The 18,418-nt window shown below is 29.4% G+C and overlaps 1 protein-coding gene across 2 annotated transcripts in view; it reads right to left on the reverse strand.

The window, feature by feature from the left end:
* Positions 1-17,637, reverse strand: part of LOC129907040 (protein Atossa) — a 37,478-nt gene extending 19,841 nt beyond the window's left edge. The window contains exon 1 of one of the 2 annotated variants that reach the window (XM_055983083.1): positions 16,402-17,637. In XM_055983083.1, coding sequence (XP_055839058.1) covers positions 16,402-16,409 — 8 coding nt within the window. In that variant the 5' untranslated portion in view covers positions 16,410-17,637. Of the gene's footprint in view, positions 1-15,878; positions 16,374-16,401 lie in introns of those variants that run through there. The other variant, XM_055983082.1, reaches the window with a different exon arrangement.
* Between the last annotated feature and the right edge of the window lie 781 nt (positions 17,638-18,418).

Below are 18,418 nucleotides of genomic sequence, written 5' to 3' on the forward strand. Positions count from 1 at the left end.
ATTTTGATCTAATTTTAGATTTTTTACGAAGTTACCAACTTAATGACAAAATATTTTATAAGTCACGTCTTATTCAAATCACTTTCTAAAGAAAACTGCTAAATTTTTTTTTTTTTTTGTTAAAATATGTTTTCAATATTTCTATTAAATGCATTTTGTATTAAGGTCGTAAGCAATTGTAGCGGTAAGTTCAAAATTTAATATGTAATTAAAAATCAAAAAATTCATTTTGTCAAATTAAAAAAAAAAAAAATAAGTCTTCATGTTATGGAAAATACCTACCTACATCATGCACTTTTTTGGATTCTCTTAAAAATGCTCGTTTACTTAAGCCAACATTTTAAGCAGCTTTTATCATTTTTTATCATAAACAGGATTTATTTTTGTTTTTTTTTTTTTTTCTTCTGTTAATGGTCAAACAAGAAAAACTCCAAACTTAAATTTTTAAACTAAAAGCAAAACAGTAAAAGTTTCAGAAGGGATCGGGTCAAAATTCTGGCTTCAAAATTCTGCTTTTCAAAATTCTGCTTTTTTAAAGAAAATTCTGTTTTTCAAAATTCTGCTTTTTTTCTATTCTGCTTTTCAAAATTCTGCTTTTTAAAATTCTGCTTTTCAAAATTCTGCCAGCATTATACTTGAACAAAAAAATTCTGCCAATTCTGTTTTTTTTTTTTTATAGCATATGCGCTGACTAAAGAAAAATACACCTTATTAATGTAATTCAACATTGGCACTTTCCTAAATTTTGTTGTTTAAGTGTCGCAAATATTTTTTTAAATGCATAGACTGACTTTCTTTCAAATAAAATCTATAACTTATTGGAACCGATGTTGTTTGATACAAGATATTCCTTTTCTTATTCAAATTTTTGAATATTCATCTTTATTTGACAAATTAAAAATTTTGAAATATTTTCGGAAATATTTAGTATTCAAAACCTTTTCTTAATATTTTCAAATCTATTCATTTATAAAACAAAAATTAATATACATTCAAAGAATGCAAATTATGTAGGTACCTAAGTAATCAAATAAACAGATAATTTTTCAAGAAGATGATTTTACAGAGTTTTGCAAAAAATTAAAAAAGGGTTTGGAAAATGTTAAAAAGCGCGCGCTTTTGAACATTTTCCAAACCCTTTTTTAATTTTTTGCAGAATTTTGAAAAACAGAATTATGAAAAGCAGAATTTTGAAAAACAGAATTTTGAAAAACAGAATTTTGAAAATCAGAATTTTAAAAGCAGAATTTTGTAAAGCAGAATTTTGACAAAAGAATTTTGACCCCGGCAGAATTTTGACCCCAACCCGTTTCAGAAATCCCCACAACAACTTTCAATAGCTGGTGTAGTCAAAATTATCAAACAGTGGGACAAAATTGATAGAAAAAAATGAGCAAAAACCAAATCACAAGTAGCAATGTTTTGAAAAGATTTCAAGTTGTCAGTAAGAATCTGTCAAGTAGTACAAAGGATGAAAAAATTTTTTTTAGCAAGACTTGAGTTGCGAAAAGGTCTGCGAATTATTACCTATCGTAAAAAACTTTAACCTTACGTGTTTTTATGACAATGATAAGAAAGCAAAGCAAAAGCTTTTCCCAAAAACTCTTTTTGTATTATACCTCTGTCCGCACACGGGTGCGAATTTGGCACGACAAAAATGAAAAAATTACAATTTTTCAAAAAAGTGGGTGCAAAAAAGTCTCTTTATTATGGTGTAAATACATTTTTTTTAAATTGTGAAAACGATATTCGAATTCCTCCGAAAATTCTACATCAATTTCATATGAGTTTTCTCTATAAAATATGAGACATAAAAAAGTTCTAGCGACATGAAAAAGTAGAAGCCAAATTCGCACCCGTGCGCCTATCACGTCACAAAAAAGAGGTGTGTCTACAGAGGGTTAATATTCTTAGGTTTCAAATTGGTGCAAGCAAAAAGCTTTTTTTTTACTAATTCAAAATTGTTTCAGACTCAATTTTACACGCCCACGGCTAAGAATGCTCCCACCCTTCAGAAAGTGATCCGAATTTTTTTTCAAAGTTGGCCAATTTTAATGCTATTGTTTCCCACTGTTATTGTGCCATCGTTCTTTTTCGACCTCTCTCATTTGCTTTGAACTCAAAATAAAATAAAAATTCATGCCAACGAATACGAAACAAGAAAACTGTGCTGAACTAAAAAATTTCCCCCAAATGAGGCCTCTGGTTCTTTCTGGTTGCCTTCTTTACCATAGTTTTATTTTGTTGTTGTTTTTGCTTTTAGTTATAGTAGAGACATGTAGAACAAGAATAAGAGTAAAGTGTGCTTCAGTAACCTGCCCCCTTTTTTTTTTGTATTATGTGTCCTTCATCTCTGTTACTTTGTGTTGCATGCAAATAAAACAACAACAACAACAACTAATCACGATATTGTTTTGTTGTCTTCATTTTTTTTTTTTTTTAATTGTTGCTGAACTCATTCGCCTTTAGCAGAATTTGCAAGAATATACAGAGACACGTTAAAGTCCCTGGCCTAAATGAACATTAGAAGCTCCCTTCTTGGTTTTTTTTTTGTTGCTCGCAATATTTCGCCAAAATTTGTGCTGAACTGGTCAACTTAAAAATTCACTAGTCACAGTCACCTATCGCTAAATTAAAATTGTATACTGGACTGCAATGAACGACGGTTTGGCTGATTGTGTATATGGTCATTTGGCACAGTAATTATTATTGTCCTCGTTGTGCTCCTCGCTTGCAACAAAAACAGAAACAACAACAAAAAAAAAAAAAACTTATATTGGAGGTAAAGTTGCAACATGTTTTGGTTGATTAAATAAGAGGTTTGGCTCCATCCAAACCAATTTTGTTTGCCCGAGGCTAATTCGTTAACAATTTTCCACCATTTCTGGTTGTATTATTGTTGTTGTTAGTGTTTTTTTTTTAATCAACAAAATTAAAAACAAAAAAAAAAAATAAAACTTGTTTGAATCGTGGTTTTTTGGTTGAGGTTATTTTTTCGTTACTTTTTGATGTAAAAGTTTCAATTGGATTTTATTCTTGATATCATTTTTTTTGGTGGGCACTTTATTTATCTTTTTTTTTTTTTTGTTTAAGTTAACAGTTGGCGGCAGTGACCTTATTTTACAACTAGATTATATGGAAGTTTCGAAATTGGTAAGAAACCAAACAAAAAAAGAGAGAAACCAAACCAAAATTGAAAGTAACGTGGGTAATTTTTTTGTTTTTAATTCATGCCGGCCAGGTAACATTACCATTGCTGCACACAACTCACAGAAAATATATTATGGAGGTACCTAACTAAACTACGCAAGTTTGAAGTGAAAATGTGGCATTTTATCACACCATTGTGTTTAAACAATAATGATTATAATAAATTATTGCCACGAGATTATGCACACATATGGAATTATTGCAAGGAATTATGTTTTTTTTTTTTTTTTTCGGTTACGTAATAGTCATGGAAATGGATAATAATAAATTTTGTGCTTCTATCAAGTTTTACTAACGTAATGGTTAATTACTTTTGTTAAAATTGTCCAATTAATAAAATTTGATAGTTTTCGTCAGTAAATGTAGCAAATTATTGATTAATTTAGTCTAGTGTTTTATCTCAGTTCCTAACGAAAGCAACCGTAGATCTCATATACGTAAATTAAAAAAAAAAAAAAAATCATGTGTGCAATTCACACGTGGTTGAAGTGAAACCTTCAAAATCATTTTAAAAAAATCGATAAAATATAACTTTTTTTTATTCCATCACTTTTTTTATATAACAACCTACTATAAATTTTATACCATCTGAAAGCTTATTGTTTCAGCTCAAAATATTTACATATATCGACCATATCTATACAACATCTACAAAAAGAGCTAGAATTTTTTTTAACTATTTCAGAAGAAATAGCTAGTTGCATTTCTCCCCTGAAACAATTCAACCGTAATACTCGCGCTTCAAGGAATGCTCATCAGTTTACCCTAGAGTCCAATTTCGGACGTACCATTAAATACAGAGACTCTTTCTTCAGCCGCACTACACGAATGTGGAACGCATTACCCGCCTCTGTTTTTCCATCGCATTTCAAAACTCAGTACTTCAAAACTGTTCATGTTCATCGGCATCTCCTTTCAAACCCCTTTCTTTTTTCGTAATGCTCGTACTGTGTTCAACATATTAAGGGTAGACTAATGCCTTTAGTGCGCGCTTATTATATAAAAAAAAATTAGTTTTCATAAAAAAAGCAAAACAATCAATCTCTTTTCTCTTCTAACGCCATTACATTCATTTTTTAAAAGACAACCTATAATAAATTTTATATCATTATTATTTCACTTTTTATATGACGCTTCAATCATATTTCTACCATGCCTACAAAAAAAGTATGAATTTTTTAAAGCCAACCATGTCGAAATTTGAAACTGAGATTACGGTACCTGCTCTACTGCTGGCTGGTCATCGGCAACAAGTCTTCACAGGTGTTTTGAGGTATTTTTTAAGTTTTTCAATTAAAGATTATATAACTTGTAGAGCACGTACCGTTATGTGTGATATATTAAATGAAAGGTAATATTATCAGCATGTGTATTAAAGTTAAATAAATTTGTTATGTGTTCTAGATCAAAAGATATAACGTGTTTAGAAAAAGAATATCTTTTCACCGTTATCTCAGAATTTTGAATATGTAATTAATTGATAGATAAATTTCATTCATCTATCTATAAAAACACAAAAGTTATGATCAATTGATTTTTCGTCTCGCTTTTTCGTTTCATCTTGTTTCAAATCACTACGATACTAAAGAAGTTTTCACTTCAAAAAGATCAGCATTTAAGAAATTTGCAGTCTTCAATATGTTTAATATGACCCAGAGAACAGCTTCTATAAACTTGAACATCGTCAGCGTACAAGGTGAAGAGGAGAAAATACTTCTACAAGAATTTCATTCACATGTAGTGAGAATAAAAGTGGTCCAAGTATCGAGCCTTGTGGTACCTACACTTCTAATGTCAAAACGCCCAATCGAAATCGGAATACAGTAGTTTAACTGCAGAATTCGAACTTGAATTAGAATTTATGTGATCTACAATATCATAAAAACATAGCTATAATGTTTTGTAAATCCTGATTGGAAAGGGAACAGTAAATAATAATTATGAATTTAAAGTTCTGTTGAAAATATAGTATTTTGCTCATTGTCAAAAATCTGGTTTTCGACTTCTTGTATTTATTTCAAAACTAAATCGAACAATTTGTAAGAAATATACGAGTAGTTTCACAAAATCAAATTATCACAAACATCAATCAACTCAAAAAAAAAAAATTAAAACACTTCAAGCATTTTTACTCTTTCAAACAACTACTATATTTAAAATTCCATTTCCTCTATCTCAATTTCTACGTATATTCATAATAAACACAATGCATCGTTTCTATAAACAAAACTATAAATCTAAAACTATAAATTTCGAAAAAGTTATAAATAAAAATTTTCAAATGGTTTTTGGTGTGTTTCTATAACCTAATTCGGCCTCTGTCCATCTTTACTCGTATATATCGGCCACCAAATATGATGTTCCCCGCATACATGCAGATTATATTGCTTTATATTTAAATTAAAAATCAAAACAAACATTGGTATTGTTCAGGTCTTATACAGATAATTCTGATAATCATATAGTACTCAAATGGATATTCTCTATAGAAGTCTGCTAAAAAATTCATCGATATCGTATAAAATTTTCATAATTTAAATTTATATAGCTACTCTTGAAAATACCAGTTATCGAGGTATGGAGTACTTGTATAGTACTCCTATAAATGATCATTGTAGTATTACCTACATATTATAGAACGAATGCTCCTTATCTTTTGGGTGAATCGTATTTTATTTGTTTTTGTTTTATTTTTTTTTTATTTTTTTTCGAAATTGAAAATGGTTGCATTGCATATATTTGCATTGCATACTGCACACACGCCAATGTGTGCCTATTTTTATACATTTTCAATTCTATAAATATGCATTGCAATTGAATGAAACGAAACAAACAAAAAAGATGCATTCGCCATTTCGTAGATTCTATAGTATCTGTTTTCCGAAACATAGCTCGAAGTCAGTGTAATAATTGTGAAGTCCATGAGAAGTCGCAAGAAGTTGCTTTAAAAAGAGGAATCGAGTTCCATTTTCGTTAAAGCCAATTACTCAATATGAAAGTCACCTATGTAAGTGACATTCCTCATGTTAAAAATGTGCACTGTCTTATTTTCGAAATACAAATGACATTCGAACTCGAAATTCACTTTTTCGAACTTGTTTTTTTTTGCAAATCCATTAATTTTCCCATTAGTACCTTCATCAAATGTTTAAAGAGGGACAAATTCTATCTAAGGCTATATTCTTTATATAGACGTCAATCGATGCACTATGGGAGACTTTTTTTCGATTTAAAGTAATCGTTCCTCAGCATAATAGCTTTAGCATAAAGCGATATAACTTTTTACCTTGTATATTCAGAGAATTTTTGTTTTGTATTTTTTTTTTAAATTATTATTTGGCTTCAAAAACAATAGAATGAACAAGAAGAAACAGAAAAAAAGTTGATAAAAAAAAACATTTAAGTTCAATGCCACATCGTAGAATGGTTTATACATAACAAATTGTATTTTTGTGCATGAATTTTTTTATTATTATCAATTGTTTATTTTGTAATCGAAAGTTACTTTTTGGTTCCAATATGACATATTTTGACATGAGATTATACAATTTCAATGACCATTAGGGTGGGTAAAGCTGAATTTCCAGTGAATTAGAAAATTTTGAAAAGTAAAAAATGTTTTTATAATTTTTTTTAACTTTGACCTCGAATATCTTTAGAATGGTTTGATTAATGAAAAAAGTTAATAAGACATTTTTTGTGGAACAATCTTTTTCCTGCAAGAATATGTCTTGCACGTTTGATTATTATAATTTTTCAAGTTGTTACAAAATTAAGAACAAAAAACGAACTTTTAAAGATTTTCTCGCTTTTGGACCTCAAATATCTATTAAACGGTTATATTAACAAAAAAAGTGTACAAGGCCTTTTTTGTAGAGTGTTCAATTTCCTACAAGAATATGTAAAGAAATTTGCTAAAAAATTTTTTGTAGAAGCTTGATGTAAAAATGGAAAATTTCGTGTGTATATTCTAGAGATGTCTAAAAATCGATTTTTCGGAGTACCAAATAAAAAAAAAAGAATTTCGATTTTTTTGACCCACCCTAATGACCATGGAAATTAGCGAATTATGAATTTTGTGTGATAAATTTTTCTTAGATACTATTTGTTGAAATGTTATATATTTCCTTATGTTTCTTGTGTTTTCGGGAAAATTTCGCTGAGTTCATGCTAAGTTAGCGAAACTAGGTTTACATTTTGGGTTTCGGATATATTTTTTTTTTCTAAATAAACTTAGCAAAGTACCCCAATAACTGAAACAAAATAAATGAGCAATTAAATATCTTTGCCTTTCTGGAAATTTAACACAAAATGTGACTTATACAAATTTAACACACAAAATCCGTTTTGTTGCTAAGGTCAATTTAAGAATTTAAGTGAGAAAGTTGAGAAACTTCAATTTATCGAATGATTTTTTTCTGCATCCAATATTTTAAGCAAAAACGAAAAAAACTTCATACAAAGATTGGAAATCAGTATCTATGAAATCGTTTGAAAATTAATTTTATCGATTTTAAAAAAGTTCTAAATCCGTTGCAAATTAGTTTTAAATCGATTGCAAATTAGTTTCAACTACTTTAAAAGTTTGTTCTAAATCGATTGCAAGCAACTTTCAACTTAAAACTAATTGTATTGCCATCCAATTATGTATCAGATAAGTTTGAACTTTCAAGACTTAAGCAAACTATCAAACTAACTAACCTATAGTTAATTTAATAGCTTCCTACTAGCACAGAGAAACAAATAAGCAAACATAAAACAAAATCTAGCACTAAACATTTAAAAGTCTCAAAGTAAAACCAATTTAGAGTTTTATTCTTTTCAATTCTATGTTCAATCAGAAATTCGAACAAAAGACATCAAGGCTATTTCTATTTCATGTTTGAAAACTTTTTAATTCATCGACTCTACGAAACTCATCTGACTCCACGTAATATTATCATCAAGGGAAAAAAATCCAATCAAAACACACAAAGTTTGAACTTTGAAAACTTTATAAAATTACCTGCTACGTGTACACCTTCATCATGTTTGTTATAAGAGCTTATCTTAAATTCTTTTTTGTATACCAAAGCTCAATTTAAGAATTTTTTCTAAAAGATCTAAAATATTCCCCCAAAAAAAAGCACACAACCCACGTGTGGTAAAATACATATATATTTACACACGTGAAATAAAAAAAATAATCTCTTGACCTTAAAATGTCATTACTATGTATGTTGTATAGTCCGTGTGGTGTGGTTGTTGGTCGTCGGTTTCTCTAACCGAAAAACCACACTTCCCCAACAAAAACCAATCCAACCACAAACCACTCAAAACAACATAATGTAAAATAGTAATTCAACTCTAATTTTTTCCCCCCCGCGACACAGAAAAACTTACAATTTACACAACAAAAAAACGAAAAAAATCAGAAAGTAAAAAAATAAAAAAAAAAAAACATTAATAAATTACGTGAATACAATTTTGTATCTTTTACACTTTAAGTGGGTATATGGTTTGTTATGTCTATATAACCACACAACCGATAAAGTTAATCAAAAAAAAGTAGAAAAAAAACAAGTATCTACTACTCGACGGATGGTTACGTCTCTTTTTATAAAATCTAGTACTATCCACAACCACCTCACGTCCCACTTTTTTTAGTTTTTATATTTTCTATGAGTAGAAAATGGAAAGAGAAATACAAAAAAAATGCATATACAACAAGAAAAAAAAAATAGTTGCATGCACAGCTGAGAGAGAGATACAAGGTCACACAGCAAAAGCCACACGCCACACTCGCTTCACACAGCAACTAAGCTTGAATAGAAGAGGAGCATAGTGCAGCAGGCCCCCTTGTCTTGAAAATATAAAAAAAAAATAAATAAATTTACAAAAAAAAAAAAAAAAATTAATTTGACACGAGTATTGGAATTGTGTATACTTGTTTTGCTTTTGTAAATCAGCTGTTTGCAATAAAATAAATCGACACATCAGAGATTGTAAATATTTTTACAAGCTGATGTGGCAGTTTTTCAAGTTTGTTAATAGTCGTAGTCGGTGTGGCATTTGATTTGTAATGTGTCGGGAGATAATAAGTTGAAAGACCGAATTATTATGACAGAAGAAAGGAGAAGAGGAGAAGACACACGGCATAATACCGCACCTATTTAGTGAATTTCTAATTAAGGCGAACAAAGGCGTTGCAATATGAAGACGGCCGAATTCGGGGGTGGGTTTGGAAATTAAATGGCGCCCGGGAGATATTTTTTTTGTTTTCTATATTTTGCAATTTAAGTGAAATTTTCTCAGGATGTAAATTGATTTGTTAATTTCAAAATATAACAAAAAATCTGCATGCATGGTCTAAGTTAAATGGCGCCCGGGGGCTAATTTTAATTTCTATTTTTTTTTTTCTTAGGTTATAATCGATTTATCCAACTTAACATTAAAAATACATAATGCTCTGAATTCTTTCAACCCAAAAAAAATTGTGCTCAAGCGCCAAATTGTTGAGTTCTCATACAATGAATAACATCGGGTTAAATGGCGCCCGGGAGATATTTTTTTTATTTAGTTTTTCTATTTTTTTTTTTTCAATGTTAAACGAAATTTTTGCAGATTGAAATGAATTCAGGAATTGTTTCACGTAAGAAGCTGAGAAGTTGTTTAATTATCTAAATCTACCTAAATGGCGCCCGGTACACTGAAGGAAAAGCCACCATAAAACAACGTAAAATCAAGGAAAACCACATTGATTTAACTATTATTCGGAATGATTTTGCGTTGAAGATGGACATTTTAAAATCAACGTGAAAAATAGGTTAATTTTTGGTGGTTTCGTATCTTAAAGTCACATAAATCAAAGTAGTTCAACTTTGAAACAACGACGTTTCAACTGCAATTTATTTTTTCCCTCAGTGTAGTTTTTTTTTTGGTAAGTGATTTTTTTAAGTAAAATCTATTCATCAAACCAAACTTTGTAGATATTTAAAATTGCTTCGAATCCTATCAATCAAACAATTACAAAAATTTTAATACTAAAAATGGCGCCCGGGAGAAATTTTATTTTAGCATTTTTTTGTTTTTGTTTTTTTTTTTTAACTCAGCTAAATAATGATTAGTTACTTGCTTATCGTTTTGATACATATAATTGATATTTCGCTAACTTGAGCTTAAAGTAAGGCGCTCTTAAATACTACCAGCCACCCCTGTAAACGAAACCAATGTAAAAATATAAAACATACAAAAGTGAACTTTGATACCACACGAGTGCTACTTACAAATAGAATAGAGTATTACACTAATATAGTTATTATTATTATTAAAATTATCGTTTTGTTTTAAAAATGCTGTCACATTTTTTTGCGTTTCAAAGAGCAAAATAATGGTCAACGAGAATTATGTACGTACAAGTTACATGTATAAAGAACATGTAGCACATTAAATACGCAAACTACAAAAAATATTGTAAATTGATGGACAGAAATACAAAATTGATGCGCATAATTATTTATTAGTGTGCGGAGCGGCATGTAAAGCATGTACTTTTGTGTGGAAAATTAAAAATGAAAATTATATAGTGTGTATTTTTACAGCTATAATTATATTGAAAATTTATTTATGTGTCATTTTTGTTTGAATAAATTGAGACTACTGCAAATGCAAATATGAATGTTCTTGTTCATGATGATTTTTTAAGGTTTTTCGTTTTCATATATAAACTTACGAATATTTTGAACTTATTTCTAGGTGATTTAACAAAATTTTTGGCATCCACTTAATAATTTTAATAATAACACAATGTTTGAAAAATTTTTCGAAATCTCTTCTGAAAACGCGTAATTTCTCTAATTAAAAATACAAAAACTCAACCATTTTCTGAAAACATTTACCGTTTAAATATTTTATAACAAATTATGCCAGTTTTCACAATAAAGTAAACAAACAGAACCAAGAAAATTCAGTTATGTCGTTTTCGATTGGTTTCACTCAAAGATTCACTCATTCTAAAATCGAATGGAACAGGTCAAATCGCTTCCATTCAATTCTGTTTTATTTTATTGTTTGTGTGTTATTCTTTTAAATTTCAAATGTCAAATATTTATATTATGTCGTTTTCGATTGGTTTCACTCAAGGATTCACTCATTCTGAAATCCAATAAAACAGTTTGAATCGCTTCCACTCAATCCTGAAATTTTATATCTGTATTGGTGTATAGTCAAATAAAATTATTTGTTTTTCTACTAGGAAATTTGGTTTGACATTTATGTCGTTTTCGATTGGACGTCCAGAAGCGTCCGGAAGCATTCAGAAGGCTTCTGAAACCATTTTATTGGCATAAAAATGACAGCTAGAACGATTCTGAGAAGAGAAATTCTCTTCTCGATTTCAAATCAGAATCCACTCAAAAACTACTAATACATAAATATTCAAATGCCAAAAAAAAACTCAATCAGTGTGTTTTTTTTTAATTCAAGAATTAATTGTTTTCTGAAATTGAAATTCATTAAAAAATAGAAATGAATCCATTAAAGCGATGGAATAATTTATTACCATCATCACCTTCGTCGTCGTCCTCATAATTATAGTTTTACAACTTTAATACCCTGTCACTAGTTTGCCAGAAAAAAAAATTAATTCAAATTTTTGACATTTAAAATTTTACACAAACGCAAAATAACAGAATTGAGTGGAAGCGTTTCAAACCGTTTTATTGGATTTCAGAACGAGTGAATCCTCGAGTGAAACCAATCGAAAACGACATTAATTATTTCAATATTAGTGATTTTGAGTGAATTCTGTTTTGAAATCAAGAAGATAATTTTTATTCTGAAAAGCGTTCTGTCTGTCATATTTGTGCGAATAAAACACTTTCAGAAGGTTTCTGAATGATTCCGGACTCTTCCGGAGAGCCAATCGAAAACGACATTAATTTATTTTTCTTTCAAATAAAATGTTTTAAATTTTTAAAAAATTGGTAATGTTCAAGAAATTAATAGGGAAATTGGTTTCCAAAATATTTTAAGTAAGTTTGAAAACGAATTAAAAAATTTGTTTCGGAAAAAAATTAATTTATTTCAAAAATAAAAAAATATTGATTGAGTGATTAATTTGACTTTTAAATATTCGTGTATTAGTGCTTCTCGAGTGAATTCCGATTTTAAATCGAGAAGAGAATTTCTCTTCTGAGAAGCGTTCTGCCTGTCATATTCGTCGAATAAAACGCTTTCAGAAGGCTTCTGAATGATTCCGGACGCTTCCGGAGAGCCAGTCGAAAACGACATTAGATTCATTGAATCTTGATTCCACTTTTTTAAATATGAAATGACACTTATAATCTGACACCAATTTTAGCTGTCAGATTTAGAACTACTCTGAAGCTGATTTGACAAATAGAAGCCAAAATAATTAGATTTACATTGAAAAAATAAAAATGCAAGATTGTTTTATTTTAACTAAGCATTAAAATTGACAGAGATAGTTGCGTGAAAACTTTAATAGGGCTTTTAAGCAAACAGCACTATATCTCTCTATAAAACGTCAAACTGGGTTATTTGATCACTCTGATATTTGTTTTTTTTTTTCTGTGAAAGCAACTATGGGAACTGTGAAGTTACCTTAACCTATTAAATTTGAAAATTCATACAGAAATTAAATAAAATCTTTTCCTAACTTTGTAAACAGGAAGCAAACAGATTCTCAACGCAGTATTTAAGCTGTCAAAGATAGTCCTATCGATAAAAGTCAAAAAATGTGACAGCCCGTTGTTTGATGATCCTGACAGACTCAGAAATTTCGATATGTTTGTTTGACAGCTAAAATGCTGCGCTGAGTATTCTTTTGGTTCTGTTTGTTTAGATTATCTAAACCTGACAAAATGTTAAATTGTCTATCTGTTTGTGAAAACATTAAAGTGTTGAATAGATATCTGATTTAAATAAAAATTAGTGGAAATACGGGTATTATGTTGTATATTAAGGTCCACTAATAAACATACATATGCTTAAGTTGAGATTCAATAAACCACCAATTTCAAAAAATATGACATTCGTTTCAAAAGTCAAACAAATGTCATATGAATGATTTTTCTTCTGAACTACGACATTTTAATTAAAATACAACTTCTCTAATGCAACCTCTGCACGTTCTCTTTTTTTGGTCACATCACGTTTTCTTTTCGTATAACTTAAAATGATCCATACAAATAAAGTAAAATTTATCGCCATCTATATGCACGTTAATGAACCGTGTTGTATTCAGAGGGTATATTATATCTTTTGAAGTTGTTAAATCAAGTTCTCTCACTTCAATAAACTGTGAACTCGACTTTTTTTATGTACGGGTAGTTGAGAAAGTATTAAAATTCAAACAGACCATATATACACATATTTTATTAATCTTAAACGAATGACATCAAAGAACATAGACAAAATAAAAAGAAGCAGTAAGCAATATAATCAAACAGTGAGATGAGATGTTGTTGGCTAAGATGTGGGTTGATCACATTACAAAAAAAGCAAAAGCACAATGTGGCTTCATTATGAATGACAAACGATGAGTTTGAGTTCTCGGGTGATGACGTGGTGAGTCATAAACAAAATACGAGTGCAACTTCAAAGTATCTACTAAGTATTAATTTGTATAACCACACATCCGGCCATCTACTACAACTCTTCTCACTCTACCAGAAACTGCGAGATAAGAAAGAATATAATTGATATCTATCAAACTGATTCAGGTTATAATTATATTTAAGAGGTTTAAAATACACTTGGTGACTTTGCATTTTTTTTTTCTTATTCTTTACCAAGGTTAAGTACACACGAACACTCGAACAAAATATCAAACAAAAAACAAGGTCAACATAAGGAATTAATTCTATAAAATTTATTCTAGTACATTTTATGTACACAAAAATATTTGTGTACATAAAATGACTTAAGTTGTCATTTAAAATTTTTAAAAATATTTAATAAATGTTTTAAAGTATTTTACGCAATTATAATTAGCTTGAAATTTATTTAGAAAAATAAATCAATGTTCATTGTGTTCAGGGTGAAAATTTTTAATTTTTTGTTTTTCCTTCCTATGTGCATGTTTATAATTCCTAGAAACAACTATGTGTATACCTTAAAAACAACTTTGTGACACGTGTAATAGTGTAAAATGTAGGTACATCACCACCAAATGACATTGATTTATTTTCAACGTAATAAAAATGTCACATGGATTAACACGACACAACATAATTTTATTAATTTCTTGAGAAAATTGTTTTATCTCTCGCGAGAAATTAAATCTTGAAGAAAATCTATGAAAAATTATAGCCTTGTGAGTTGCAGTGGTCTTTTCTTTTTTATTTTCAATATTAAGGTTACAAATTAAATGTGAATCATTAGATTATGTTAAATCTAAGAAGGATATTAATTAAATTATTATTATTTAAAGGTTGGACGGTATTTTTGCTAAGTTGCTTCCTGTGTGCAGGGCTTAATTTGATTTGATTCACAGAACAGAACAGTTTAAGTTTCAAAATAAAGTTCTTAAAGAGTTTTATGTTTTGAAATCACAAAAAATAAACACTAGCGTATTCACATTGCTTTACATGATTATAGTTTTTGTTTTTTTTTTTTAAACAGAGCTAATATTTTGGAAAAACTTTTCATAATCGTGCATGTAAATCTAGTATTCATATAATGAAAAATTGGTCAGTATTTTTTTTAATAAAGTAAACGAACAGAACAAAAAGCTGCTTTGCTCAACACTGAAGCTGTCAAAAAAAAAAAACATAGTAGTTTGTGGATCTGTCAAAGTCAAATGTGACAACATATACTTTGATGAACCTGACATTTACGGATATTAAAAAGTTAATAAAATACTGATTTTTAATAACTTTATTATGAATATAATGGCTGGCAAAAGAAATGTAGTAAACTCATTTGTTTGATAAAAAAAAAATTACTCACACAGTTCCCAATATTTGCTTTAACAGATATAAGCAAATGTCAAAATCATCAATGTTAACAGTTTGACGTTTGATATTAAGATATGACATGCTATTTGCTTAAAAGATCTTTTAAGGTGATTTTAATGGACAGACTGGTCTGGTCGACCGCATTTTTGATGTCCAAAGCCGGATGGTCTGACGGACAATCAAAAGAGTTGAATTATATTTATATTTGTGACATTTCTGCATTTTTTGACAGTTCTCTAATCTTCATGTCGTTAATGAATGAAGAAGAAGATTGGTTTTATAATACAAATTCTATATAAAAATCAGTAAAGTTTTGGACTTGTTAACTTATTTATTTAATATTGCTTTTTACGGCATTTAGTCCATGCAAAATGTCATTAATGTCAAATCCAACATCACTGGAAAATCTTTGTTACAAATTTTAATTAATTTCAATACTCAATTTTCCACGCGGACAAGTTTCTTAGAAAAGTGATTAAGTTAATTTGTATCACTCGAAATGTGCAGCTACCTAGAAGTAAGTAGCTATACCTACCTGTCTACTCAAATGTTTATTCATCAATTAACAACTATGTCAAGGTCAAATTATGTGTATTTCCTAGTAACCTTATTCTGGAAAGTAGGTATAGCAAGAAAACCATTTCCTGTATATTTAAATTTTCTCTTTTTTTTCCATTTAAAACCTTAAATTTATTAAAGCCAACATACCTTTGTGTATGTATGACGCAATCCATTATTCCAGAAAATAAAATTTCAAAAATATTTAAACGTCAGTCAGAGTGTTTTATTTTTCTCTTTCTTTCTTTTTGTATTTATTTATTTCACCTCACAAAAATAATCTTTCATAAAAGGTTAAATACACAAAATAACGGTATTAACTTGATGGCCATCACAGAGCCAGCTGACAAACAAAGGAAACTCTCATCTTTTTTTATAAATACAAAACAAAATGTCAGGGATGGTAAATTAATTTATCAGTTCAATTTTTTTCAAAAACAAAAAAGCAAGAAATATGTATAGATACTGGTTTGCATACAAATTAAAAAAAAAAAAGTAATAAAACAGTAATTCCACAACTGTCATTCACTCTGAGATCAGCCAAAGTTTGACACTTGCACTGTCATTTAATTATTCTCAATTAAATATTATTAAAACGATTACTTTTTGATGAAATAGAATTTAATGTAAAAATCAAGATTCTACGAGTAAGTAGTAATAAAAAAAAACTCACAAATCCATAACGACAATGACGAAAACGACAACGATGTTGCTTTTTTGCTTCTTACCCCCACCACAGGAGGTAGATACAATTTTCTTTCACTCACGAGTGAGTATGACACAATTCATACAAAAAAAAAGAGAAATAAAAGATTCCCCTCACTCCACTTGACACAAACGGAACTTTATTTTCTTTTCTTCTTTTTTTGGATTAACTTTAATTTTCCATTCGATCTCTTTGTTGATCGTTCAAAAGAACTTTTTTTTCTGTCAAATCGAACAGAACTTAATTTAAGAACACATTGAAATTGAAAATTAATGTAGTAAATTCACTTTACTTATGTAATTGTTGTTGTTTTAAAATGAAAATTCTAAATCTCAAATTAAAATACAATTTGCACTAAAATAATCATTGGCATTGGATGATGAAGAAACTAAAGCGCACAAAAACATTTTGCGACGATTGAATTGCTTTGTAGTTTTTCCTCGTTTTTCATAAGAAAACTTCACAATCATATGTTTCACTTTTTGTTTTTTCCCGAGCATTGCCTCTTTTGCGCGAAATTGTTTGTGGTGTGTGTGTTTGATTTGAACACGACGACAGAATAACACGAACTGAAATTGAACTGAACTGAACTACTTGTGCTGTGCTCTGCTCTGGCTGGCCAGACAAAAATGCAACAACAACAACAAAAAAAAAAACTTCAACCTCAACTCGACTTATCTCTCTCAACTCTCGTATTTCGTATATTATTTTTTGAAACCCAACAACAACAACAACGATAATATAAGAAAAAGATACGAATGAGAAGTAAAAATAAAGAATTAAAAACTACCTAACTATCCATAGCAATCCAATACCACCACCAACCAACCCAACCAACATCAACATCCTAAAGCAGAAAATGTGTCAATTATTTTCATTTCATCGACTCTACTACACACTCTTACACAAATACATACGTAATATGACAAAAAATATAAACAATTTAATACTAGTTCTACTTTAAAAAAGCAGCATAAAATGTACATGTGTTGGATATAAACAGAGTCAAGGTGTGGGTGCGCATTGAAAATCAGCGCGAGGCAGACACAGGGCACAAACAGAGCTGGATCTGGATTTTAGTTTTTGTGAAGGGCGCAACAAAATTTCATTGCAAACAGATCTAATGTCTTGGAAGTTTAGTTTGATTTAATTTTAATTTGATTTGTCAACTGTCATGAGGAGATGGGAGCCATCTTAGTTTTTATGACATGCCAATTAAAGGAAATGTTTTGCTGTCATAAAAATAAAGATGGCTTCCAGCACAGGAGATCCGTTGACATCAGTTGTTTATAGTAGCTCTGTTCGATGTACGTTTTATAAATGCGATGTTAGAGCTCAGATCTATACTCATTTGGTCTCTCTTAAAATAAGATGATTAAATCCCATCCTATTAAAACAATAGGATTTCCGCTTGAAATTAGCGGAATCCGCTTAAATTCTATTCATTTTAATTTAAATTTTTTTTAATTTTAGTATGAATTTTCGTCTTTAAAAACCGACTAAAAATAGAAATTATCGTCAGTATCGTCAATGGTAAAGCACTTACCTAGTGACCCAACAGTTGTAGGACAGTGGCTGCCAGACTGTTTTTTTTTTTTTTTTTGTAATGTCTCCTTATAAAAACAATAAGAGTTTCATCTTAAATTATGTGGAAATTAGAACATTTGAGAAATTAAGAAGTTTTGCCCGCTTAATTTAAGACGGAAGTTTAATAAAGAATCCGCTTGTTTTTAGGTAGTCTTTTTTCTCCGTGTCGGTATTAACATTGGACATACTACGCAGACTCATTTTGACATTTCTGCGTTGGTTTCTAAGCCAAAAGAGACAGGAAATTTCAAATTCATTTAAAATCTTTGGACTCGCAAAACATTCCAAAATGTGCTGTGCAAAACGTTCCAAAATGTGCTTTTCGTCACATTCGTTAGTTTCAACGAATCTGTTGCCGAACCCGTAACGGACGCGACGGATTCGTTGTGTTAAACTC

The sequence above is a fragment of the Episyrphus balteatus genome, chromosome 1, assembly GCF_945859705.1.
Source record: "Episyrphus balteatus chromosome 1, idEpiBalt1.1, whole genome shotgun sequence".
Lineage (NCBI taxonomy): Eukaryota > Metazoa > Arthropoda > Insecta > Diptera > Syrphidae > Episyrphus > Episyrphus balteatus.